The sequence below is a fragment of the Hippocampus guttulatus genome, chromosome 12 (genome assembly GCF_054856545.1).
Source record: "Hippocampus guttulatus isolate MCC_2025c chromosome 12, RoL_Hgut_1.0, whole genome shotgun sequence".
NCBI classification, from domain to species: domain Eukaryota; kingdom Metazoa; phylum Chordata; class Actinopteri; order Syngnathiformes; family Syngnathidae; genus Hippocampus; species Hippocampus guttulatus.
In genome coordinates this window covers 4,468,136-4,493,714 of record NC_141272.1, presented here as the reverse complement: position 1 = coordinate 4,493,714, position 25,579 = coordinate 4,468,136, and the positions used below count along the sequence as shown (strand labels likewise).

Here is a 25,579-nt window from a genome sequence, read left to right as displayed (position 1 = left end):
CTGACATGAAAGAAGACAACATCAAGTCTTATGATGAAATCAAGTACAGAGCATTCAACAAAAGAATTAAATACATCTCTTAGATTGCCAACAGTGCATGTGAGCATGGTTGCCCTCTTTGTTGGAAATTAGATGTACATATATAGCGGTGAACAACATGACCCCTTGGGGATATTGAATATTCAATATTGTAATATTGCATCATATACATCGTACATGTCTTTTGTGGCACTGTTGGGGGTATTAAAGTCAGAGTAGAGGATGCAGAGAACAGGGAAAGATAAGAAATTAATGACTCGCTGTGGCAACCCCTGAAAAGGGACAAGCCGAAAGGAGGAGAAGAAGAAGTTGGGGGTATTAATGCTCAGATTCTGAACCACTCAGAGAGGTGCTTTGCAGGCATACGTAAGACGAGTGCGAGAGTTGACATGAGTTAAGTGCACGTTATGTTTCTGTGTTTCTATTCCCGCAGCTTTTTCCTGGTCAGTCTGGGGGGGGAGAATAAATAAATCTTTTGCTCAGTTCATCATAATTTTTTTTTTCTGGCAAGTATGAATGACTGAATGTGATCTGACATAACACAGTGGGTCACAAAGAGAGTGGAGGAAACAGAGACAGCATGGGATTGGAAATAACTCTGAGGCAGTAGAATTACTCCGCTCAGCCAGGCAGCAGAATTCGGTCAGTGATGATAGCCGTAGCACTGTCGCCAAGAAGACTAAATCAGCTGTGGTGAAACGCCTCGTACGAAAAAATAAATACCTTGCATCTAGATTTCTTTTTTTAGCCCCTCAGTGAATTGCCCTTAGTTGTATACTGTGAGGCGGATGTTTGAGAGGATGTCTTAAGTTATTCATCTGTGCTACTGTTCCGCTTTTAGACAGGCATCCGAAACAAAGCGCCGGCCACCTAATTGGCACTGACCGGGCCTAACAGCCCCGTTTGAATCAAATACGCAAAAAGCGGACAAGGCTTTCTCGAGAGTTTCTTTCGATGTCGTGTTGATGGACGAGCATTCTTCGTTGAACACTAACAGCACTTTCATGTGGTGATAACGGAGACTTTCATTCAATTCGATTAAAACTCATTCAGTACCACCCAATTCTAGACCAAGTCTGAAAAGACGGTTAAAAACGTCTTTGGGAGTGAATGAGTTAAACAGTGTTCCCTCACTTATCGTGGGTGATACGTTCCATGATCCCCCACGATGCAGAGGTTGACTTGTTTTGTTTTTAGAGCCTCTATTAAGCCATTGCATACAAATACTTCCATGTGGTTTTATGATAACTTTGGGGCGGTGCATCTTTTACAGCAGTGCTAATGAACAGGAACTGGAAAGCAGACCGTAACAAGACACTTGAGATGGCATGGCAGGCTCCAGAGAACCATTAGCCGAAGGTTCCATTTTAAACACGGACCAAGAAAAGAGTGTGCTGATGTGTCGCTAATTGCTAGCAGGAAGTTGTTATGGTGTCTTGGGAGCTGTATCCCATTCAAATTAAAACATTTCGATGATTCATGTAGGATACATACAAACAATTGCTCACAGACTTTCGTATTTTTGATCTGTGCAAGTGACACCTGAGTAAGCCCCGGGGAGGTTTAATGTTAAGCCCAAGCAGGTCACATTAGAGGCATCTCAGCTTCTGCCTATCTCTGTCAGGTCCACTAGAGGAAATCTAATTTGTTTAATAGCCTGCCGCTTCGACGCCAAGCATGTGGGTGCGAGGAAACAGAAGGTAGCGATGATGAAAGCTTTGCACGAGAGAGAGAGAGAGAGAGAGCAAACACTCTATTCTCACATTTACTGATGAGTTGTGATTTCCAAAGTCAAGATCTGTGTCAGCCATCTGGTGACAAAGAACAGCACAAAACTATGCGAGCATTCTATTTTCTGTTTTCCATAATTCAAGCATGGGTGCCGTCTTTGCGTTTATGAATGTCACAGAAAATTCCTCGCCGCCACTTTTTCAGACGATAAACTATAGGGAATATTTCTGAACAAAGCTTTTTTTCTTTTTTTAAAAAAATAAATTCATCAACTAAAGGATTGTACGCTAACCAGACACCACATCACGACCACTTGCACATTCTAATGAAATCCGAGTGGAAAACGGGATCAAAAATATGCTGCATTAATTTAACAATATGACTATTATCACAGGCGGCCCGGTAGTCCAGTGGTTAGCACGTCGGCTTCACAGTGCAGAGGTACCGGGTTCGATTTCAGCTCCGGCCTCCCTGTGTGGAGTTTGCATGTTCTCCCCGGGCCTGCGTGGGTTTTCTCCGGGTGCTCCGGTTTCCTCCCACATTCCAAAAACATGCATGGCAGGCTGATTGGACGCTCTAAATTGTCCCTAGGTGTGAGTGTGGGCGTGGATGGTTGTTCGTCTCTGTGTGCCCTGCGGTTGGCTGGCAACTGATTCAGGGTGTCCCCCGCCTACTGCCCGGAGATGGCTGGGATAGGCTCCAGCACCCCCCGCGACCCTAGTGAAGGATCATGCGGTTCGGAAAATGGATGGATGGACTATTATCACAGTCGTGTCGGACAATATTGAGTTATTTGGTAATATTTTTTTTGGTCATTCAAACCAGCTCTCAATGTGATGCAGTGCAGGTCGACACTACATGCAGCGCATGTGAGCACGACAGCTAGCTAACACAGATCGGCAAGCAACCAGGATGTCGACGATGGAAGTCGAAGAAGCACAGAAGGACTTCCTTGCGAGGTGACCCGGGGAGCCCGGTCAGTCACTCTTGTCAGAAGGAATACCTTGGAGACAAACAACATTTTGGACTAACATTTCAGCGGTCTCTGAGGTAGACAGAAGTTTTGGTAATGCGAGAAAGTGAGCAGCCTTTGAAAAGCTGTCCACTGTCAGTGTTACCTCCTACCTTTTCTTTTGGTGGTTAAATATGTGTCATAGCTCAGTTAAGTTGGGGAAACGCCATAGTATGGGACTTGAAAGCATAAGTGCACATTCGACAACAGCCCTACGGTCCTATGGTTGTGACAGCGGACAATTTCTGACTGCACATGCGCAATCGGCACAATCATGCACATAAGCAATTACACAGAAAGACGTTGTTTTCACTCTGACTTCATTCATGTGTTCCCTGCCTTTGTCCATATTGGAGGATCTGAACAGTTAATGAATGGATTGAGTTATTGCCCATAAAAGTAACACGTTCAAATGGATTTGCTGATCCCCTGACGTTTGGGACCACGCCGACCGCAATTTACATGTCTTTTTTTTTTCTTAAGCACATGAGCTTGTAGCTTCTACGGAGCACTTATATCAAGTTCAGCCAAGAGGTTTGACCCGTAAATATTTTACGAATTTGCTTTGGGTTGCTGCCTGGTCGATCCTAACCCTGCACCCATTATGCTTCTCTCCGCTAGGCCGAGACATATGCAGCTGATCAATGTTGCCAGAAGAGATAAATCAAATGCAGAAGCGGAGTTCCAATCAGGATATGCATCAGCCTTGAATGAAATGAAAGTGTATTTTCCATTGAACAAAACACACGCCGCTGATTGCTTTTTTTTTTTTTTTCCTTTCAAGCACTTCCAGGAGGTGACAAAGGACACAAAGACATTTCAACAAGGTGACAGCGTTTTGCATCTCAACATTTTTTTTTACTTTTTTGAATTATCATATGTGACACCTAATCAAATAAACATGGACCTTGGTTTACTCTTAGTCAAAAAAAAAAAAAAAAAAAGCGGAAATGTAAAAAATGATGCTTGGTTCTCCATAGGGAAAATGTTTGTTTATGTGAGATTCATGTCATTCCCCATGATGAAACTATGTGGAGAAGGTCTGGCAGATTCACAGACCTTCATCACCAACACTCCACTCTTCATCCTTTGCCATTATGAAATACAAATGTTATGTCACGCTCTTCATGCGGAGATAAATCTGTTGTCGCGTACGTCACTCCGAAGACACTCACGGCCCCGCGACCGCTCAAACAATCACGTTTGTGTTCATTTGCACGCCGTTGACGGCTTCTCCTCAAGTCCTCCGCGTCTTGAACAATGAGTCGGAAACGCATAAAAGAGCGAGAAGCACATATTGGATTATGGTTGTTCTGAAAATGCACTTAAAACACCGAGGCAGACTCCTCTTCAGATGAGATGATGATGACACTTCCAGTTCAAATGCTGTAATGTGTCTTTGTCTGCCTCAGCATGCATAAAATCAATCCAACCTAAGAGTAGCACAGAGTCCTCGCCTCCATCAGAGCATCAATCAATGTGCAGCAGAGATTCCCCCCCCCCCACCCCCCACCTGCAGTGGCACAGTGATATTCTTAGAAGCCAATTATTGAGCATGTGAAGACAGGAAAGGAAGGAGGGGCTCCGAATGCACGCATTTGCAGCATGGTTGTTTAAATAAATTGGCCAGAGTACTTGTTTCTTTTAGCTCCTCATTATCAAGACAAATGCTGCTGCAGAAGCAGACGTCTACGGTTCACCCGGCAGGGGATATGCTACATCATCAAAATGACTCAAAAAGACTTGAAATATTTGCTATTGATTTTTTTTAATGTCTTTAAAAAAATTGACATAAGTTATAGACATGTACAAAATGATTCAGACCCATTTCCAGTACTTGCATATCCAAGGATCTAAATGCATACATGTTTTGAAGGCTCTAAATTGTGAGGAAAACGTTTGTTTAGAATTGTGCAAAAGGTTGCTCTCAAAATTGTCAGAACATGAATAGGAGTAATGTTAAATTTTTGTTTATTTCATTTTAAATCATACAAAAACATGAAAATGTCAAATAGCTACTATAATAGTTACTTGAGACATTGTTCGCAGTGTTTCAAAAGGTTTAATCATGAATGCGACACCCTTTTTTTTTTTCCTTCAAATTTTCCGCTATTCCTTGTCAAAAACCTAACCTAAAACTCCAATTAGTGGTCAACCAGCATACTGAGACAAATAAACTGCTCAATAAAATAAAGGGAACACTTGTAGTTCCATTTTTCAAGCGTTCCCTTTATTTCTTTTAGCAGTAGAGTCTTCGCCATGAGACGTTCCATTGTAATTAAGAACTCTTACACTGAGCAAGGGGCTTTACAAAAAGTTGAACGTCTTGGCAAAAATACTTCGCAATCACATTCACACCACACATTAAATGTGTTTAAACGGTCGTAACTCTCCGGATGTTCTTCGAGCTCCCCTCTGAAAGGTCGACTTGGACGTGACCGTCGCTATGTAAACACAGGCTGCTAGATGTTACAACATCAGGGACCTGAGGAACACAAAATGTGGACATTTTTTGTGTGGGGGGGGCTAGGTAATTTTTTTTAAAATGCGCATTCATGTACTTCCGGGTCATGCGCGGCTGATTGAGAGACAACACGACTTCGGGGAAGGAGAGAATTATGGAGGAGGGCTTGGAAACCGTATATAAAATCAAGAACAGATTTAATGCCTTTGGATTTCAAGCCAATTTCAACGGGTGAAAACGATCCATGTTTGCTGTATTGTTACCCGGAAGATGACCCGAAAGTACATCAACGTGCATTTTTTTTTTTTTAAAGCATCACCTTGAAAAAAAAATAACAATTTGCGTTATCTCGAAAAGTTTGCATTATCTCGTAATCTTTGTGAGGGAACGCAGCGTTTTTTTTCTTCCATGTCACCTTAGGGGCTCCATAATTTATCAACCGACGCTGAAAAACATTTGACCAGATTCTCTGCATCACATCTAGCGAGGACTGACTCTTGATTCGATTCAAGTTGGTTCGGTTGTGTGACGCTAATATTAAATCCACAAACTACCAAAATGAGTAAAACAAACAGCAGACGTATTTGGAAAGTTTCTTTGCAATGACGAAAAGGCCCCGCGAGGATTAAACGCAAGAGCCTAAACCCAAGAAGGCGATGCTAAGAAAGCCCAATAATGCAGCCAGCGGCTCTCCAATGAGCCACACCTTCAAAACGGATTCATCAACAAATGTTATGTGCCTTGAGAGCATCATACTTGGTGGCTAACCGCATTGCTAACACTAAAAAGTCATTCGATGTTAGTGACAAAAAAAGGGGATTTGCGTTCATTGTTGTAAAACATTGCACTACCCCCAAGGAAGCCCCCCAAACGGGGGCGGAGTAGTAGCCGGGCCGCAGCGGACAAAAGTTTGGGGACCACTGCCTTTGTGTACACATGCAGATGCTCATTAAATCTGTGGTTTGAGTCTGTCAATATTTGCAAACTGAAGAATTTTTCTTTCTCCCTGTTCTATTGTTGTCTTTCTCTAGCTTACCTTCTCAACGCTGACCAAATCCTTCTTGCTATGAATTCCCTTGATTATCTCTTTGTAAACAGCATCTGCAAGGTGCGAGAAAACAATTCAGCCGCATCTAACCTTCCAGCTTGCAGATCAGCTACTTTTGCTTGAGGTTTGATGCTTCTAGGAACTCTCGCGTTATTGACCAAACTCGTCGAAAATTTGCCCTGATATTCACTATAGATGTCAAGAATTTACTGTATGTGAATTGAGCCTACGTTATGAGGAGAAAACAATTTTATTTTTTCATCTATTATTACTCGTGCGATCTATTTGTTTTGGTTTGGCAGAGGGACTTCCCCGCTCAGGCACTCTCACGTTTCGCCAATCTAACCGAGCCGGGCAAGCACATGACCACACACAAAGTCCTCATGGCCCCAAACAAAAGAAAAGTTTTAAAACTGACACATTTACGTGGCGCATGGCAGAAACAATGGCGGAAACGAGTTGACTTCATTTGTTATTTGACACGTATTATTGTTTGAGTTCGATCTGAATTTGCACATTGCTATTTTATATTTTTGTTTTGCCATTCAAACAAATCTGAAGGTGTTCAATCCTGGAATTCTTTTTTTCACGGAATATTTAGCTTGACTTAAGTAATTCTTTTGAGGGCTATTGAACCTTCTTCTTCTTAAGGAACAGTCGGCTTACTTGAGTATAATTTTGGCTACTCGACCCACCTCTGCTTATTATACTCTCACCTGTTGGGGCCTCACTCATAAATCCCAAATTGACCCTGCCACCAGCAGGCAAACTCTGGCCATTGTTCCGTTCCTCACACCTGCAAGTATCCAAACAAACAAAGGTCACAATTAGCACAGCGCCACTTTAAAAAGAAAAAAGGGAGCTGTAAACATCTGAAACGATTATGTTAACCTTTATATGCAGTGTGTGTGTGTGTGTGTGTTTATATATATAATTTTTTTCTATTTTCTTCAGATATTTTTGTTTTTTTTCCCTCAGTTTTTGGTTCCCTCAATTTGATGCCATATTGAGCAACTTCTATGACCTTATGACCTTATGTCACAACCGGTGTTCGAAAAACAACAAATCCAACAATTTTTAACTCTCTTAATGAGCTTGTTCCTTTTAGGAATATCGTGATACAACGGATAACAGTAATAAAACATTTTCAAACAGATTCATCTCTCGTCGGGAACAAGCAATTTCCTCACAAAGGAGTCATTTATCATGGGCCTTGTATTGTTTTCATCATTAAGTGCCCCGTCAGTAAGGAACATGTTTTACGAGACCCAGTCCTCTCTCTGGACACACTAAAAATGTAGTTCAGCTGTGGAGAAAACCGCTGACAAATATAATGGCCGCTATATCTGCCAAGAAGCCAAATACGTTCATGTTTATTTCGTGCAAGCTAGTTTAAAATCACAATTTATTTGCTCGAGCAACAATGAAAGTACTCTGAATTTTAAAGAAAGCCATATTGGCAATCATTTGCTCCCGCACCAGTTTTGGAATCCACTGTTAAAGGAAGTGCACATTCAAAGACATTTGAAATCTTACCTTATGGTGTCCTGTGAGCTTCTCTCTGAAGGACAAACAGACAGGGGGATTTTTTTTTAGCACAGAAATTGCAGAAATTGAATTCCGGTGACGTTCACCGTAGAGCAGTGGTTTTTAACCTGGGTTTGATCGAACCCCAGGGGTTCGGTGAATCGGTCTCAGGGGTTCAACGGAGCCTCTGCCATGGAGGTTAAGACATACCCGTCTCAACATGTCAATTAGTGATGAAACGACCGCTTGGCCATCACTGGCTGCAGATGATCACATGACATTGCTTGTCTAATCAGCGCTGCGGGACATTTAGCTCGCTCAGTAGTCACCGTGTGACTGTCGTGATAGTACGTCATGCGCGGTTCATTTTGTGCACAATTAAAAAGAACTCATGTCTTGAAATTGTATTTACTTTTTTGTGTTTTTAATCATTTGGAATTTGTAAAAAAAAATCAAATAAAATCATATTTTCATTTTTCACTAATGAAGGGTTCGGTGAATGTGCATTTGAACTGGTTGGGTTCCGTGCCTACAACAAGGCGAAGAACCACTGCCGTAGAGTAACTATGCCTTCTCTGGGCATCGAGAAAATAGGACCTCTATAAAACACAACAGCAATTACTGTATTAGTTTTGGATTCTGCTGTAATAGCCTCAAGTTAGCAGAATGTTCCTGGGTTCTGTCACAAGGCTTCAACATCATATAACAAGGGCGTAGACAATGTTAGCCCCATGAGACATATAAAACCGTGACTGTTTTGGGGAGAGAAACTGCCTTTGCCATTTTATAATAAATCCCCCCCCCCCCCCCTGCTCAAGTCTCTGAGGGAAACCAGAGCGGCTCATTGTATTTTTTTTTTTCAAAAACTCCAAAGCACACATTACTCGTACATACGGCTTGATTAGAGAGAGCGACAAAGCACCTTCATTGAGATGCAAACCATTCCTCCTGCATTTTTTGCGCTCAAGCTTTGAGATGTAAGAATGAGAGTCATCGCCAAAGGAGCACTCAGCAACAAAATCAGCTGCCGAAATTAATCCCTTAGCCCCGAACCACAGCAGCGAGTCACTTACTCTGCTTTCCAATCAGTTACGGGGATTACGACAACTTTTAAAATGTGTGACTCAAGGCAATTTTGTTGTCGTGCTGAGGAGAAACAAGCTTCCTCCGCCTTCAATGATCCCCTCAGAGTGGACACTCCAGAAGCATTTCTTAGCCACAGGGGTGTACAGACGGCACTATTTCAACTGCCCAGCCTTATTGGAAGCTTCCTGAGTATTGACCACATCACAAATCAGATTAAACCTTTCTCGCATTGATGTCGGCAGTTATTTTTTTATACAGGGTCCTATTTTTCTAGTCATTTGTATACATTATGAATGCACATATTTGAATGCACAGAAATCAGGAAGGGATCAAATACTAGTTCATAGCACTGTCTATTAAATGAAATGTACTGAATTACATACTTTCTTTTACCTCATCTGATGTGGATTTTTTTTCACATTTTACAATTTTAATATTATATATCATGGTGCACTCTATGTGTGTATGTATGTAATATTATCCGTTTGTTTTGGCTCTCGTTCCGAATTCAAAACCATTTCTCTGCTGCTCTCCCATATTTACCTTTCACTTTTCATTCACTTCAAAACAGTTACATGTCCAAAAATGCTCACATAAAAGTAGCCATACATTTCTGCTGACAACTGATCTTTTCTCTTTATAGTCAGTAAAAAATGTTGCGTGTCCTTGGTGAAGGCCAACGTCACAGAGTGTGACCGCCTTGCTTCTTCATTATACTTTAATCAACGTGTCTGTACAGAAATGAGAAGGGGAGAGGTGATATCCCCCCCCCCCCCGCCCTAAGCGATTCAAAGAAAAGTGCATACTTGCTTGTCTCCTTTCTCTGTACCAGAGGACAGTGCAGATGCAGAGCAGGAGAAGCAGGAGAAGCGCGGCGAGGGAGGACGTTACCGCCAATGGGACTGTGCAGTCATCTTCATCCTGCACCACCTCGGCAACTGAGGAGGGAAAGTCACATTGGAGAAAAAAGAGGAAAACTTGTTGTTGTGTAAGTTGGCTGCTGTTTCACAAAAACAGGCCATGAGAACTGCATGACCAGCATAAATATGATGCTCTTCCTCACTGTCTGATTGCTATTTTATTTTGAGAGGGGAAAAAAAATTCCAAATTGCATACACAACAGAAATCCAGTGATTTATTACAAATGTTCTTAAGTAAAAAAATAATGTGGCAGACTCACAGGAAAATCAACAAATGTGCTTGATTTTCACTTTTTTTTGATTTTACAGTTTTCTCACTGAGACTTGTGAATTTGCGCCTGGCAACAAGCAGATGCACCGCCATGAAGTACTGCCACATTGTTTTTCCCTTGAAAGAGGTTCGACAGGACATTCTTGGCTGCCGCTTTTATATGACGCCGGTGGTGTCTCACCTACTGTCAGACGAATGCTGCTCATCAGTGGCGCGGGCAGGGCGGATACTGAGACCAGACAGTCAACACATGAGCTTTTTTTCGCAGTCATGCTGAGGTTGCTGCTCACAGTGAAGACGCTCTTTCCCCTCTGTTCACTGCTGAGGTTGTATTCACTCTGGCTCAACTCCACACCATAGCCCAGACAGACAAACACATCATTACTTGCTGCATATTGCCACACTGAAACCATTTTCCGAAACAAATGGCTGCTTTTGTCTCTAAATCAACCATGTTCTTATCTAGGCCAATTCTGAATGTGTTGCAAACAATTGGCACCAAGATATTTCAGGGTGGCAGAACACGAGTCATTAGCACCGGCCTGAAGAAATCCAGCCGGCTACTGTGTAAATGTCAGAAAACAACGTTGATTAATTTGAGCAACAGAAAGCTGTAATAATAGCCTTCTTAGTTAGATCACAGGAGGAAACCCCAACCATATCCTAAGAGACTGTCATGAAAAAAAACCATCAGTCACCAAAAGAACCACTCGGTGGTACAGTGGACTGAGGTCATTTACAAATAATGGTAGTAGGCTTGCGTTTAGGGTACATCTACCATGACCGAGGTTTAGGCATTGTGTTTTTTTGTTTTGTTTTTTGCTCTCACCTGAATTTATAAGACATTTACCCCGTTTACTCAATGGCTCTGCCTTGGTCAAATGACATGGAAGAGTTTATTTACTAGTGGCGCCATCGGACAATGGTTCAGCTTTTGCCAGCCAGAAAAACATGTGACGTTATGGTCTTTAAATATGTCAATCATCTTCTATTCGACTTTCCTAGATTTATTCATTGAGTTGCGTGTCACCATTGCTCTTCAGTCCAGCAACAGGCAATGCTGCTGGGATCGGTCATCTGCCACCGCTGGCGTTAATTGACTTAATTCTGTGGCCAGTGGAATATTGAAGGCATCACACTTAACCGGTCTGACAGTTGGGTTGTTGCAAAAAACAAAAAATGCTACTCAGACATGAGTATCGCATCTCATTTGAAATGACAGTGGGATAACCAACATTTTGAGCATTCTAGTTTGTTTACCTTTTTACCATTGACTTCCCAATGCAAAGAAGGTTCGGGGTACCATCCCACGGCATCACACTCAAACTGGACCAACTGCCCTTTCAAAGCTATTGCGTTGCCTCCAAGGACTGTCACAGTGCCTGTTTCTGAAATCAAACAACAGAGCAGGTAGAGTCACACACTTGCATACGTGCAGTTCTGTTTGCAATCACAGAATTTAAGCTTTTAGCCATAATTTGGGAACCCACAATATTGCACTGTGATTTCTCTCGGGAATTGAAGACTTGAAAATTGTCCATGCCGTCATTTGTTACACGTTTGTCAGTGATGGCGGAGCTTCCGTCAGTCCTAGCTAGCGAGCTAACTCGAGCTAGCTAGACAGATAGATTTATAGATATGAAAAAGGGCACAAATGTGATGTTGACCTTGAACGAAGAGACTCGCTGTTTTCTTGTCGTTGCCCTCGAGGTTACAGCTCACTTGGCCCTCGTGGAGCCTCTTCACACTCTTGAGAAAAAACACCCAACCATCTCCATTCTGGCTTTTCACTGCCGTCACATTGGGAATTGGAGAGGAAAGCACACCGTGAATTCTGGAGATGGTGATCACCACTGTGCTGTTCAGCTCCCACAGCATCACATCCCACTTTGCACTCTGGGCAATGCAGGTAAAGCGGGCCTCGTCCCCACAAAGCACAGTCAAGCTGATGGGCGACAGCTCTAGTTGCGTGGAAACTGCAAAACATTCAACGGAGAATATTAAAGTTATGGTTGTTCCACATTTCAGAAAATTAATCTATTGCTATTGGTTTATGCTATGGTGGTGATGTATAACTCCTTTGCGGTGAACTTGGCATACAGGATCATCAATTATGCATCCATTTAGGAAATGAGGCCTGCGGAAAAAAAAGAAATCTGTGCCAAACAAACAGTTTATTGCAAACAGAAAATGGCCTACTAATGAGCATCATTTGAGCCCACTCCTATTGGGAATAAAGAACCAGTGACAGTGAATTTCCATGGCCACTGTTTCCATCTTACTGATATTATATGGAAGAAAATTCATAACAAATTGCAGCGAGATCATTAGTAGCTCCTCTAACTAGATGGCCTGTGGGTGGAAACAGAAGAAGTGCCGCACTTCAACACGAGCGCTGTGGCTGTTAATGCATATTTCACTGGCCTCGTGACATCACCATCATCACCGGTCAGACAGGCAGCAGTTAACTTTCTACTCACCTTGAGTGCTGCACAACAGAAGAACCACCAGCAGAACAAAAATGTCCATAATTATGCATCTCAATGGAGGAAATCCATTAATCACTGCAGAGGGGACCTGGAAATCCAACAGTCAATGACTACATCAACGCAATGATTAGTATTCATCTTGGTTGAAACATTTTTTTTAATCAACTCAACCTAGACTGGAAAGCCAAAACATTAGGTAAGCCAATGCATGCTAATGCTAATGAGATGTATCAACATTTCTGCCTTATAATGTTCTGGTATGAAGTGTCCCATGAGTGTGAATCCATATCTAATCAGGCAGAAAAGTATTGCACATTAAAGACAGAATAATTACTCGACAATAATAAAACTGGCTATAAAACAATGCATTCCTATGGCGGGTAACCTGAAGGTTTAATTAAAGCAATGGGAAAATGTGGCCTCTTAAAGCACGGTACAGTCATTCCTGTGGGGAAATTAAAATGAAATAGCGGTTCCCATTGAATAAGATAAGAAAACCTTTATTTGTCTCACAATGGAGAAATGTTGTTCTTCTTAGAGTAAATTCCTTTTCGCAACTGGGAAAACACTAACCAGTCAACTCCATACACAACATATCATTTGTGACTCAGAAAGTGTTGCCTCTGGTAAAAGTAACCAACACAGCGTTACATTTGGTTATTCAGTTGAGGGTTTTTTTTTTTTTGCAATGATTATTTCACATTTTTATGTATTGAATTGAATTGAATTAAAATATGTACAATCAAAACAAACTCCGCTCTCACTATTTTTCTCCGAATTTTGCAGCGTGACACTCAAATTCTAATGTGCCTGTAAAAAATGACAATAAATCAACATTGTATTCTATTCTGAATTAGGATTAAATGAGTAAAAAGAATAACAAATAAAATAAAGATGTATCATAGCGCATCTGACTTACCTCATTGTCATTGTGCAACAGCAGACGGAATCGCACAGGCTAAATATATTCCAATAATACAATACTTCTATGTGTGAGGCTCCACTACATCACCCAAAAAGGTCCGGTTAAATATTAGCAAAATGAACTTTGCCCAGTGAGACACACACACACACACACACACACGCACACACACAAGGCACGATGTGACTCAGACAGCAAACAGTGGCCCTTATATGAGCACACTGATCATGGGGCATAAAAATAAAACCCAATTAGAGAATGGAACCCCCACACTGAATAATGCCTGCGTACGTTGTACACCACCACACTAAAAAGGTATAATTGAAAATCATAATTTGTCAACTTTGTGAAACCTCTCATATCGGATTTTAGGAGATTGATAAATGTGAGAGAACAAAGGTTTCTTTGCCGAAGTGAGGAAACAGCCTTCCGTTGTCAAAGAGCCCATACATCATTCCGCTCAGTGAAGGTCAGTCGGCAAAGAAATATTTACTGTAGAGATGGGGGATGGGGGGGGGGGGGGGCGGCACATGCTGTGGTTGTTGTGGCGACTTTCGGCTTGTCGCATCGGGGGGGGTGTAGGGGTGGGAGAGTGTTCTCTCGAAACTTTCAGACAGTTTGAGCCTCTGTTGTGTTACACTTGATAAAGTGCAAGTCAATTACTTTGACCAATTGTAGTGGGCATCATTTTGTGCAATGTGCTAAAATGACGTATGCGTATATTAAAACAATGTCTAAAAATTGATCCCCTAAAATAAATGTGCTGTGCATAAAATGGCTACAAGTCACTCATGAAAATGCATCTTATATCAAACCCACCAAATTACTTATCGATTGTTTTATTTGACATCCATCCATCCATTTTCTATCCAGCTTGTTCTCATTAGGGTGGAGGGCGAGCTGGAGCCTCGCTGAGTTCAATTTGGGCAAAAGACGGGGTATACCTTGGACTGTTTGCCAATCAATCGCAGGAAACAGAGACAAACAAGATTCATGCTCACATTCACATATCGACAGTTTGAGGCTTCAATTCACCAAATAAGCACGTTTTTGGACATTCCATACAGGAAGGCCACAATTGAGAGCTCAAGCCTCGAACTGTGCGGCAGAGACGCTGGGGCACCGTACAGCTATTTCACATTCATTTCATTAACACTGTCAATGCATATATACTGTACTTCTAGATTAGTGGTTCTTGAACTTTTTAGAGGTACCGAACCCAACCAGTTAATATGCACATTCACCTACCCCTTCACGAGTGAAAAATAAATAGATTAAGATATCAGCAAACAGCCACATGCAAACCAACAAACAACCGCCAACGAGAGGCGGTTAATGATCCATTGATCGTGACTAAATGTAGTATTTATGCTTTGATGTCACCGTTTTGTTTTGGGTTTTTTGTATTACAAAAATCTGTTGTTTACTGCTAATATTGCCTAATTTGGACAGTTTTTGCTTGATTTTCATATGAAACATGATTTGCATGCCAAAGGCTCTCTGCGATAACGTCTTTCCGGCTACTGTTGGCACATGCTTGAAAAGACAGATACTGCCTCATCAAAGTTGCAGCATCAAGAGAATCACAGTGCCATAACTTAATACATACTAGCATTTAAAACAAAAAGAAATATCTAAAATATAAAAATGATAATAAAATAGAGCCAATTTGGAAGGATCAAGTCACCCTAAAACTGTTGAAGCTTTCTTGATACCAAAATGTGAGCTCACCTGTGTCATGAAAACTGCCAGGCTCAGAATAGTGTTTCATTGATCTATAAATATGCAAATACTTACTAAATATAGCCACTTAGTCATGATCTTTTTTTTTTAAACCAGTTTCACTTTATTGGCTTTTCCATTGCATCTATGTCTTAGTTATATATTTCTTTGAACAAAGTGCATTGTTTCCGACAAACAGCTTTGCCAGAGGTCATCACAGTGACGGATTAGCTTGTAGCGTTTCAAGATGCGTTTTTGTCTTCATTAGAAATCTTTGTTTGTCGTATCCATGCAGCGAGTGCGTTTGCATTGCATTGATAAAGCAACTGAAAAATAAAATTCAGAGCGGGAGGAAGTCTAAACCCCTAAACAGAACCTGAGGAAAGAAGAAACTGTATGCCAGGGTCGGTTTTTGTCTTTAAATGTAAAACATGCGTTTGTCAAAATAACATTACAGTCATATTTGCAGCGCTATGCTACTCTGCACATTTTTTGTTAGTCCGACAGTAAGTGTCTAAATGTCAAATATAAAAATCAATCCACCGCTGCAGTCAGAAGAGAAGAAAAGGCCACGGTGACTTTTCACTTGACATCTTCAAGCACATGACCAGTGTTTTGTTTGGTTTGTTTTCTTTGTTCCAATGCGGGTGCAGCGCCGCCTTGGGGGAGGAGTCAAGATGCTGCCGAAAGGAGCCGAAGTGGCCAATGGTCAGGGGTCAGGGACAGTTGTCACAGGAGGCTCCTTCAGGCTGGACAAACTGAGCAAAACAAAAACGAGGTCACTCATTTCCAAAGCGGATGTGATGGTGGAGGCAGCCGCCACCACTCTGCCAGCGCACCACCCAATCCAGCGACTCCTCCGCAGGCGCATCTGAATCTCAGTTGGCAGCTTCCGCTAACGCACTGTGACAGGGGCTCACATGGCTCAGGAGGGATTGCAATTTCTGCAAAGCTCGCTCTTCCAGAACCTGCATATTTCCTTGACTGGGTCATAACAGCCCAACACGCATAGACTAACTAAACGAGAGGCTCTGCAGAGTGCGATTATGTAGGATTGTTATCACCGCTGCCTCCCAGGAGCCCAAATTGTTGAGACTTTTGTATTTTGAATGCGACAACAGATGATTCTCAAAGCATGTTTGTGTTCAATGAAGCTACGGGCACGTGAGCTTCCCTTGGTTTCCATGAACCAAACTGACCAATGCTGAGATATATACTAATATTGGTGACGTGTCTTGAATAAAATGCAAAACTGATCACCCAGAGTTGGAATTCAAATAACATTTTCTGAAAAAAAATGTAAAATACCAACACGAGTGGGTACCAAAAAGTGTAATGACGACCCGACACAAATAGGCCATTAGTGGTACTACGGCGCCAGATGAGCAAAGTGCCCTTTGCCTCAGACTTTTTTTTGTTCGCCTTCATTCATCAATATTAGAAAAAGTGTTTGAATATGTCAGGAAGCGGTTATACGGGTTTATGTCCGGGCTGCTCAGTACAATGACAATTATGTACACCCGAAAGGGAGCGGTGCTTTGTCTTGAGAGACTCCGCTCTCTGGCACAGGTAGTATGCATCTGCACGTTCATCACCCCATTAATGACGAATACAAAATGTATTACTTGAACATGAAAATATTAACACCGGCTAACTTTATTTCACAATTAATACTGTTCAATTTGTACTTTAAACTTTGCTTGCATTGTTGTGATGATGACCATAGTTTGACCAAAAAGAGATATAGACCATGTTTGATATATATATATATATATATACACACACAGGTATTTCTTTTATAGGAGTAAGGGATTGAGAATCTAACAAGAGAAAAAAAAATGCATGCCACGGTCACACATCAAACTCGTTACTAGGCAGCCAATCAAATTGCTCTGAAGTCATCCATAGTAGTCAAGTTGTGGGGTAAATTTCCGCAAAGGACGAAATTTTGATACGGCTCTATCATGGGATCAGATGTGTATGTGGAGCTCATGTACCACGATTGTCAATAAAACTCTGCTGTCACCCAGTGGTAGAGTAGAGGAGATGGCATTTACCTAAAAATGGGAGGGCGTCCGTGCGTTCCCTTGGCTCAACTACTAAGCCTCTTCTTCCTGCTGCGAGAAACCAAGTTATATTGATGACAAAGTGATTAGTGGATTATTTATACTAGTAGTCAATAATGACCTGTGTTTCTTCCAAGTCTTCTTCTTCTTCTTCTTCTCCCTGTTGGAATACAAAGAGGGAGCGATAAAGGGCAGAAAAATGAATACAAAGTGAAGCTGGCAGGACGGTAGAAAGGGTTGTAGGTATCGTGCGCATTCACTGAATATAAACAAAAAGCGGAGGTCACTAAAACACAACCCCAATTTATGTACAGAGCTTGTTTCTAAGGTGGGGGACGAGTAATCCTTTAATAAGACCATTTCTGAATAATTTGTAGGAGTGATGCAGCATGAAAATGGCCAGAGGCAGTGGTGCACATGCACATGTCTAAGCAAGAAACAATACGCGTAGCAGCGGTCATCTTTTTCTTTTTGAATAAAGTAATAATTTTTGTAGTGAAAGCAGCATCTGGTGCTCACTGGGGGATGTGAAGTAGATATTTTGACCAAAACGAAAAGAGGTGGATTAAACTGTGAGAGCATAAAGAAATGAACAAAAGGTACACCCTCTTAGATAAAACAACAACAACAACAACAACAAAAGGGAAATTAGATTTCCGCTTGTCTGTTCATGAGCACCTGGCAGGTAAGAACTGCACAACAAACGCTCCCACCTGCCTCAAAAGAGAAACATAACATTGTCCTTGCAGTAAAAATGCATGCAATGTTTTCAAACCAGACACAGATGTGTATGAATTGGAGCCTTGGCAGATCTGAGGCACATCTTATCAATTATGTTACATTATAGGTTTTAAGAAGAGGGGACGAGGTGGAGAAACTGTTGTTCAAGGAGTGTCTGATGATACTAGGAGAAAAGTTGGAATGCGAAGAGCGACCCAAAGTTAAGTTAGACAATAAGTAAAGAAGTTGTGTTTCTACCTCAAGCTGCCGTAGCTCCTCCTCCTCCTATAAGAAATAATAACAGTCTGCAGGTTAACAGGCTATGGGGAGCAAAAGAGCAGCAGAGACATGTACTATTGATGAAGGCGTCCACATAAAAAAACTGATGGGATAGTTGAATTTGTCAGGAGGCACTGATGGGACTAGAATGAAGAAGATTGGGTTAGAAGAGAGGGAAAAAAGAGGGGGAAAAACATGGGAAAAAAAGAGTTAAGAAAAATGACATAAAGACGGATGGGAGGAAAAGAGCACGACAAAAATCCTCGTAACGTCATAGCCTGTCAAGAACGTCAAACCCACACGAGATGACTGGTTTGGGAGGGGTGGGGGGGGGGGGGCCTGCAGAAAGGGATGATGGCCAGTGCACAATTACCTCTGACCGCAAATCCTCTTCCTCCTGGGGCAAGCAAACCAGGAAATGGACATGAGGCCACACACAGCGTGCATAAAGAGGCAGAAAGAGCTTGTGTCAATAAAGTTATGAAAGACAAGCGAGCTGGAGATAAACGTGTTTAGTGTACCTGCGTTAAGACGAAATGGCTGTTGCATGTCAATTATGTCCTTTGAATGCATGTGTGCATACTGAAATAATGTGATTAAATTATTGACCTATTTCCTAATGTATTCTTATCCGTGGCGTGTTATGTGACAATGTGGCAACTAATCACAGTGTAACCTCAAATGCCTATGAAGTTCGGAATTCAACAAAAAATGCCCACCCACCCCATAAAATCTGAAAAAAAGTCATTTAAACTGATCTCATTCATGAAAGATTATGCCTGTTGTAAGGGGAATTTTCTTTTTTACTGTACGATAGTCAGTATCTGGGCACACACGTCGACGACCAACCATCCGGGTTCACACTCACACCTGGGGACAATTTAGAGCGTTCCATTAACCTGCCATGCAAGTTTTGGGAATGTGGGAGGAAACCGGCGTGCCCGGAGAAAACCTATGGAGGCAAGGGGAGAACATGAGAACTCCACACAGGAAGGCCGGAGCCAAAATCGAACCCTGCACCTCTCCACTGTGAGCCCCACTCGACACCGTGCTGCCTCTGAGAATCAACAATTCTCCGAAGGGAAGAGTAATGAATACCCGCAATGTGGTTCATTAAATTGGAAGAGGGGCAACCAGAGTGGAAGGTGGTCTCCAGGTACACGTTTTCACAGCGGTGCACTGCATTCGCTCTGGTACATTCGCCAACCGGTGGAGGTCGGCTTGCAGTTCCTTATAAACGTACTTTGCACACTTCAATCTTCTGCCTTGAATCAAGCGAGTCTATTTCTGCTTCCGCCATGTGAAAGACTGTGCGCCTCTCGTGAGAGAAATTTAAAGGGAATGAGAGGAGCTGCTTCCATTGGCCGCAAAGCTAGTAGGCTGTGTTCACGCCTACAACGGCGCAAACAACTTGTACCAAATAAAATATACCAAAACAAAGAAAAACCCGGGCTTTTCATACAATAAGACTGCACTACACACCACTGTGCTGGGCACAAATATAGAACCTTAAACTTTTTGTTTAGATTTTCCAATAACTGCCATATCGCAGAGCGAAAAGCTTGTTAAGAGTATCTTTCATCAGCTGATAGGTTAAAAGTGGAACATGCGACACATTAAAACAGCACAACGAGGAAGACATTCACCGCATGATCTTTTTGGACATTAGAATCAGTGGATTGTTGCTTTTTTTTCTTTCCAATACTCATTTTATCCAGCCATTATCTGAACTGATTATATTTAAAAGAATTGTGATTGAATGATGGTGTTCATTCACTGCTACCGAATGCAGTTTCCCCAAATTGCCAAGGAAACGGGGGAGCAAGGTATGATTAGTTTCTAAGAATGGAAATTGGCCAATAGAGGACAAGAACATGGGAATTCTTTTTCCAGAAACTTTAAAAGCAAAAATAACATACCTGTTCTTCATCTTCCTCTGCATGACCCTGTTAACAGAAAGACAACAAAGGCTTTGTGATGAACATGAACCAAGTAGAATCACGCACAGCACACTCTTTGTGATGACCTGTCGACGCGGCTTGAAGAGGAATTAAGGATTTTTTTAAAACATAAAATTGGCATTAAGACATTGAAGAGGAAAAACACAAGTAAAACAGTTAAATATCCTCGCACCTTTGACTCTAAGAATGAGAATGTTTGTGAATTAGTGAAAAAAAAAGAAGTAAAAAAGTCAAATTCAAGAGAATTGAGTGGGTAGGGCAGTCGACAGGATCCAGGAAAGAAGACAAAGGCTTAGTCGAGAAAAAAAGGACCTTAAAGGGAATTTACTGATGCTGAAAGTGAAAACAGAGCATTTTAGGAATGTTTGGATGAAAAACAAAATAAAGTTAGAGGTCATCAGTTACTGTATCTTCGGGTTCTTCATCTTCTCCTCCTTCCGTGGCTTCGTTTCCTTCAGGCTCCATTTCCTCCTCAAGACGTTCGCCTTCCTCTGTGTCCTCCTGGTCTCCATGTACGTCCCCATTACGATCTACCTCTGGAACCTTTTTTTTTTTTAAATTATGTGAAAACAACAAACTGGTGATGAGGGTCAATAAATTAGGTTTGTTAGACAGCAAATGCAAAGTGAGTGGCACGCACGTCAGCTGGATACAGTCTGTAAATTGAAAAAAAAGGCATTAGTGCACACGAAAAGAGAATAAAATGTTTAAAATGTAGATGCAGATCACACAAGAACATGGTCAGCTAATAAAAATCAAATCCCATTCCCATTTGTCACGTGACTTGTATAACCTTGCCAAGAACTTCTAATGTATGTGCATCACATTACTTTTTTTTTTTAATCGTTAGCGATCACTCATCCCAAATTGAAAACATCACATGTCGTTGCTTTACGGTCGTTAACTTGGAGCAACGGAAACATGTGGATGTGGACGAAGGGTGTTGGAAACACAACTCGGCATCATTGTGAGCACAGTGATGGTGTATTTAGTGGTTGTGAATTTCAAATGTCTCAGCCACCGAGTAACACAAAAAGAGGAGTTAACGTGAAGACTGGACAGGTGCACCTGAAGGAGCGTGAGAGTGCGATCAAGCTGACAGGACGTGCGGTTTGGACAGCAAGCAAGGAAAGCAGGGCGGATCAGTGAAACGTTACTATGGATTCATCTTGGGTTCCCTCCTCGGTGGTTCCTTCAATGTCAGTGCCGTTCTCCAAAATGTGTTCTTCCTCGTCAGCCTGCAGTGCTTCCTGCGTTGAGGAAAGGGTTCGAGTCAACAGCACGGCAACATGCCAACCGTTTGGAAAGTTTGGGAGGGACAGTCAGGTCCACTTGACAAATATGGACTCCTCATCGAAACAGTACCACCATATTGAAATATTAGTCAGCGGAAAGAACCTCAGAACCTCAACAACATTCTTTTTGCATTTCCCGGTAATAGTAAAAAGTTGGCTGTAAAAAACAAGCTGAGCGTGATGTGGGTTTTTTTGTGATCAGCAATGTTCGCCATTGATCGTCGACCTGTCCCGATCACAAATTTTTCCACGGAAATCAGCAGATCATGATCGGTGGCCAATCGATTGGAGCAACACGACCAGCACATTTTATTTATTCTATGTCGAGTTTTTGAGTACATTTTACTTTCCTAGTATTGCTGATTGAGAGATGGCCACTTTACCACCTGAACCATGTCACTTCTTCTGCGTGTAAACTTCTGCTGACTCAAAAGGAGAACTAAAAAAAAAAAAAAACTGTCTTAAAGGAACGAATATTCCGCCTGACGCCAGCAAGACACGAACACACAGTAGCAGTGGTATGTCTTTTTTCAATGTATGGCATAAACAGACAATATTAAACATGTTTCAGCTCTGCTCAGTAATCTACATTTTCAACATACCGGATATAGATGATAAAAAATCAGCTAATAGTAAGTGGTGTGGGCGGCCCGGTAGTCCAGCGGTTAGCGCGTCGGCTTCACAGTGCAGAGGTACCGGGTTCGATTCCAGCTCCGGCCTCCCTGTGTGGAGTTTGCATGTTCTCCCCGGGCCTGCGTGGGTTTTCTCCGGGTGCTCCGGTTTCCTCCCACATTCCAAAAACATGCATGGCAGGCTGATTGGACGCTCTAAATTGTCCCTAGGTGTGAGTGTGGGCGTGGATGGTTGTTCGTCTCTGTGTGCCCTGCGATTGGCTGGCAACTGATTCAGGGTGTCCCCCGCCTACTGCCCGGAGACGGCTGGGATAGGCTCCAGCACCCCCCGCGACCCTAGTGAGGATCAAGCGGTTCGGAAAATGGATGGATCGGAAAATGGATAGTAAGTGGTTGCCACAATTAGCCAAAATTGCACTCCAATGCAAGAGCTGTTTCTAAAACTAGGCCCTAATAAAGTTTGATTCGATTTTGATTGATTGATTCATTCACATATTGTTTAAAACTGCTGGTGTTTTTGTTGAAGATGAAACAAAATGACAATTTTAAGGACCACTGCAGTGTTGAGAGAAAACAGGGAGAAAATGATGTCATGATAAGAATTAAGAGTCTTGACCTTTGAACCAGGAGGAGGGGCCAACCCCAGGAAGGCATATACAGAGTTGTCTTCCTTGGCATCAAAGAACGTCTCATAGTCCTGAATAAAAACATCAAATTATTGATCAACCATTATTTTCACCGTGTGTGTATAAATAATGTAATCATCACATCGATGTTGCTATTTTACACGGACCCCACAGTAGCTCTCTTCATTGAAGATCTGAGGGGGCAGTGGGATGCCATTGGAGGGTTTCTTCTCCTCTGGTACATTCTGCCTCATCCACTTGCGGTTCTCCTCATTGCAGGCAATGTCCAGTTGAGTGTAGTCCACCTTCAATGCTTCCAGGAAGCCCACCACATCTTGTTGCTTCTTCTTGATCTGGAATTAGAAGAAACAAATTCACTTTCTTTGATGCAGAGAACTAGAGGTCCAGCACAGTATGAAAACAAAAACAAACAAAAAAATGATTTCTCAATAAATCATTTTTTTCTTTTTGTTATATTTTAGAGCAGTAGCTCAAAGTATGGTAGTAGTACAGGGGTCACCATTTTTTTAAAGGGCTACCGGTACTATACTATTATCTATTTCAACCACTTGTTTATTTATTGTACAGATGACCCCTAATTGGTACCAGCCAAGCCCACAAATAGCCAAAATGTGTGTATAATTGCTGCTTATACGTGCATGAGTGAAAAAACAAACCCGAAATTCTCCCAAAAGCATTGCTCAACACTGAATACATCTACTGTATTTTTGGGGGGTGGAGTGGGGTGGGCAAAAAAAAATCTATTTGGGGGGGAAAGAAATTAATCTGACTGTATAAATCGGCATATTATACAACCGATCACCTATTTCACATAAAATGCTAAATATCCAACTATTCGATCCAGCCGATCGATGACTTTTGTTTGGTGGTGTGCCCGCTATTTTTTTCGAATATGAACTGTTGTATGTGCTTTGGCTCAATAAAGGTTGGGAAATACTAGGAAGCACGTTGGCTTTCCTCGCTCATGCAAACAGGCCCGAGCACGGGCAGAATCGGACAACACAACAGCGCCTACCAAGAGGGGTGCTGGTCTTCACCGCTCCCCACCCAACCTACTTGCCAAAAAGTGATCCATTCACGAACGTGGGAATTCGGTTCCGTAATGAGAACTTGCGGGCCTTGGTCGAGGGGGTTTTGCTTGCATGTGTTGATCTTTGCCAAATTGTTTAAAGGCGACTAGCGCTGCATTGCGTTTGGAAGAATACAGCAAAATTCGCTCCAAAGAGACAAACACAATTGTAAGGGTCCGAACTTACCGCCGTGGATCCCGATGAGGTGGCGAGAAACACTTTGATAACCATTGTTACTTTTTTTTTTTTATTAGAGTAAGCAACAAGTAGGCTCTGAAAGGAGAAGTTAGACTCCCTCCTCTATTATTAGAAGTAGCAGCCCAACACGCACGCACACGCGCACGAACACACAGCGTTGAGGGTTATTTTTTGCCACCGGGGTCCCGTCACTGAACGATTGGTGGCTTGTCCCCCAAGAGCGGTGGCACCGATTGGCAACTTGAGCTGTCAGTTGGCCACAGGGTAGCAAAGTTAGCCTGCAGCTCCTTGGTGAGCATACATGGACAGAAATAGCAACGTCTGCGCTCGCAGTCTTTGGTTTTGTTTTTTTGTTTTTCTTTCTTGGCTTTTTGCGCCGGTCAGTCAATGGAATAAAAGGATTTAGATTTTGTTGTTGTTTGTTTTTCTTTGCAACAGTCAATGCAGCATTTCTCAGAGGTGAGCCTGAGGCCATGCAAGGGACTTCACAGAATCATGAAGAGATTTGTTAAACAATATCATGATTATATTGTTACTTTGATTTAAACAATATTTTGATATTGTTTAACAAATCTGTCACATCCTAAATGTTCTTTCAGTTTTCTGGGAGTTTGTTCCAGACATATGGAAAATAGAAACTGACGGCTGTGTTTCGGGTGACAAAGGTAAAGGCAGCAGGGGATCCAAAAGGACAATAGGTGTTGGGGCAAGTGGGCCGTTGAGGAAAACGCAGAGCCAGGCTGGGCAGGAAGGCACTGGAAAGAGACAACCAAGATCAAATGGTTATGCACAAAAATGCCCAAAATGGCAAGCGTGTGTGTGTACTGCTAACAGCCTAGACACCACTCGTAATGCAAGAATCATCAGGCACCTGCTTGCAGATCAGCAGAGTGTCTTATACGCAGGGCGTGTTTGCTGCATGTGTGGGGAACACCGTCTGGACCAGCCTGATAATTAAAGGAAAGAGAAACAGAAGGTCCCCGGAAGTGGACTCTCCAAAAGAAATGAGCAAGTGACATTAAAAACACATAAGAGGGTCTGCAACAAATCACCAGATTGTTTAGATCCAACTTTAGAAACACAGAGCAGACCTACACCTGATGACCTGAGCTGTCTGGATGGTTCATATTGGATGTAAAGGTCTCTGATGTATTTTGGGCCTAAACCATGCAGAGTTCTTTGTGATTGTTGTGTTTTTTTAAATTGACGTCTGGGTCCATCACAACGCCCAGATTCCTGACTTGCTCGAAAGATTTTAACTGAAGATTGGAGCTGCATGCTGATTTTAAGACGTTCCTTAGCGCCAAAAAACAACCTGTTTTTTCTCAATTTAACTTTAGAAAACTTTGGGACATCCACTGTTAATTGTTCCATGCATTTACCCGTAGCTTGTAAGGGGCTATGGTCACCTCGGGGTGTTTGAAATGTAGACCTGTGTCATCAAGCATTGTGCTAATTTTTATTACAGTATTTCCTATTA

General features: G+C 42.1%; 2 protein-coding genes across 11 annotated transcripts; both read right to left on the bottom strand.

Annotated features, from left to right (window-relative positions):
- Positions 1-4,736: 4,736 nt before the first annotated feature.
- igsf5b (immunoglobulin superfamily, member 5b) lies at positions 4,737-13,618 on the bottom strand. Of its 2 annotated transcripts, XM_086126151.1 has the most exons (10): positions 13,507-13,618; positions 12,579-12,675; positions 11,766-12,074; positions 11,359-11,486; positions 10,280-10,445; positions 9,714-9,845; positions 7,831-7,855; positions 7,011-7,090; positions 6,283-6,347; positions 4,737-5,267 (listed from the first exon to the last, which is right to left on the bottom strand). In XM_086126151.1, exons 2-10 carry the CDS (start codon positions 12,625-12,627, stop codon positions 5,157-5,159), a joined length of 1,065 nt encoding a protein of 354 aa, XP_085982277.1. In that variant the 5' UTR covers positions 12,628-12,675; positions 13,507-13,618; the 3' UTR covers positions 4,737-5,156. The 2 variants fall into 2 exon arrangements, with proteins under 2 accessions (XP_085982277.1, XP_085982278.1); XM_086126152.1 differs by lacking the exon at positions 6,283-6,347.
- A 2,017-nt stretch (positions 13,619-15,635) lies between these two features.
- Positions 15,636-24,230, bottom strand: sh3bgr (SH3 domain binding glutamate-rich protein). 9 transcript variants are annotated; one of them, XM_086126280.1, is made up of 12 exons: positions 24,088-24,230; positions 22,978-23,163; positions 22,801-22,881; positions 21,415-21,507; positions 20,663-20,800; positions 20,216-20,242; positions 19,196-19,248; positions 18,670-18,693; positions 18,276-18,302; positions 17,419-17,457; positions 17,289-17,348; positions 15,636-15,989 (listed from the first exon to the last, which is right to left on the bottom strand). In XM_086126280.1, the coding sequence occupies exons 1-11, from the start codon at positions 24,130-24,132 to the stop codon at positions 17,324-17,326; spliced, it is 738 nt and encodes a 245-aa protein (XP_085982406.1). In that variant the 5' UTR covers positions 24,133-24,230; the 3' UTR covers positions 15,636-15,989; positions 17,289-17,323. The 9 variants fall into 9 exon arrangements, with proteins under 9 accessions (XP_085982406.1, XP_085982407.1, XP_085982408.1 ...); XM_086126281.1 differs by having other exon boundaries at positions 17,289-17,345; XM_086126282.1 differs by lacking the exon at positions 19,196-19,248.
- Between the last annotated feature and the right edge of the window lie 1,349 nt (positions 24,231-25,579).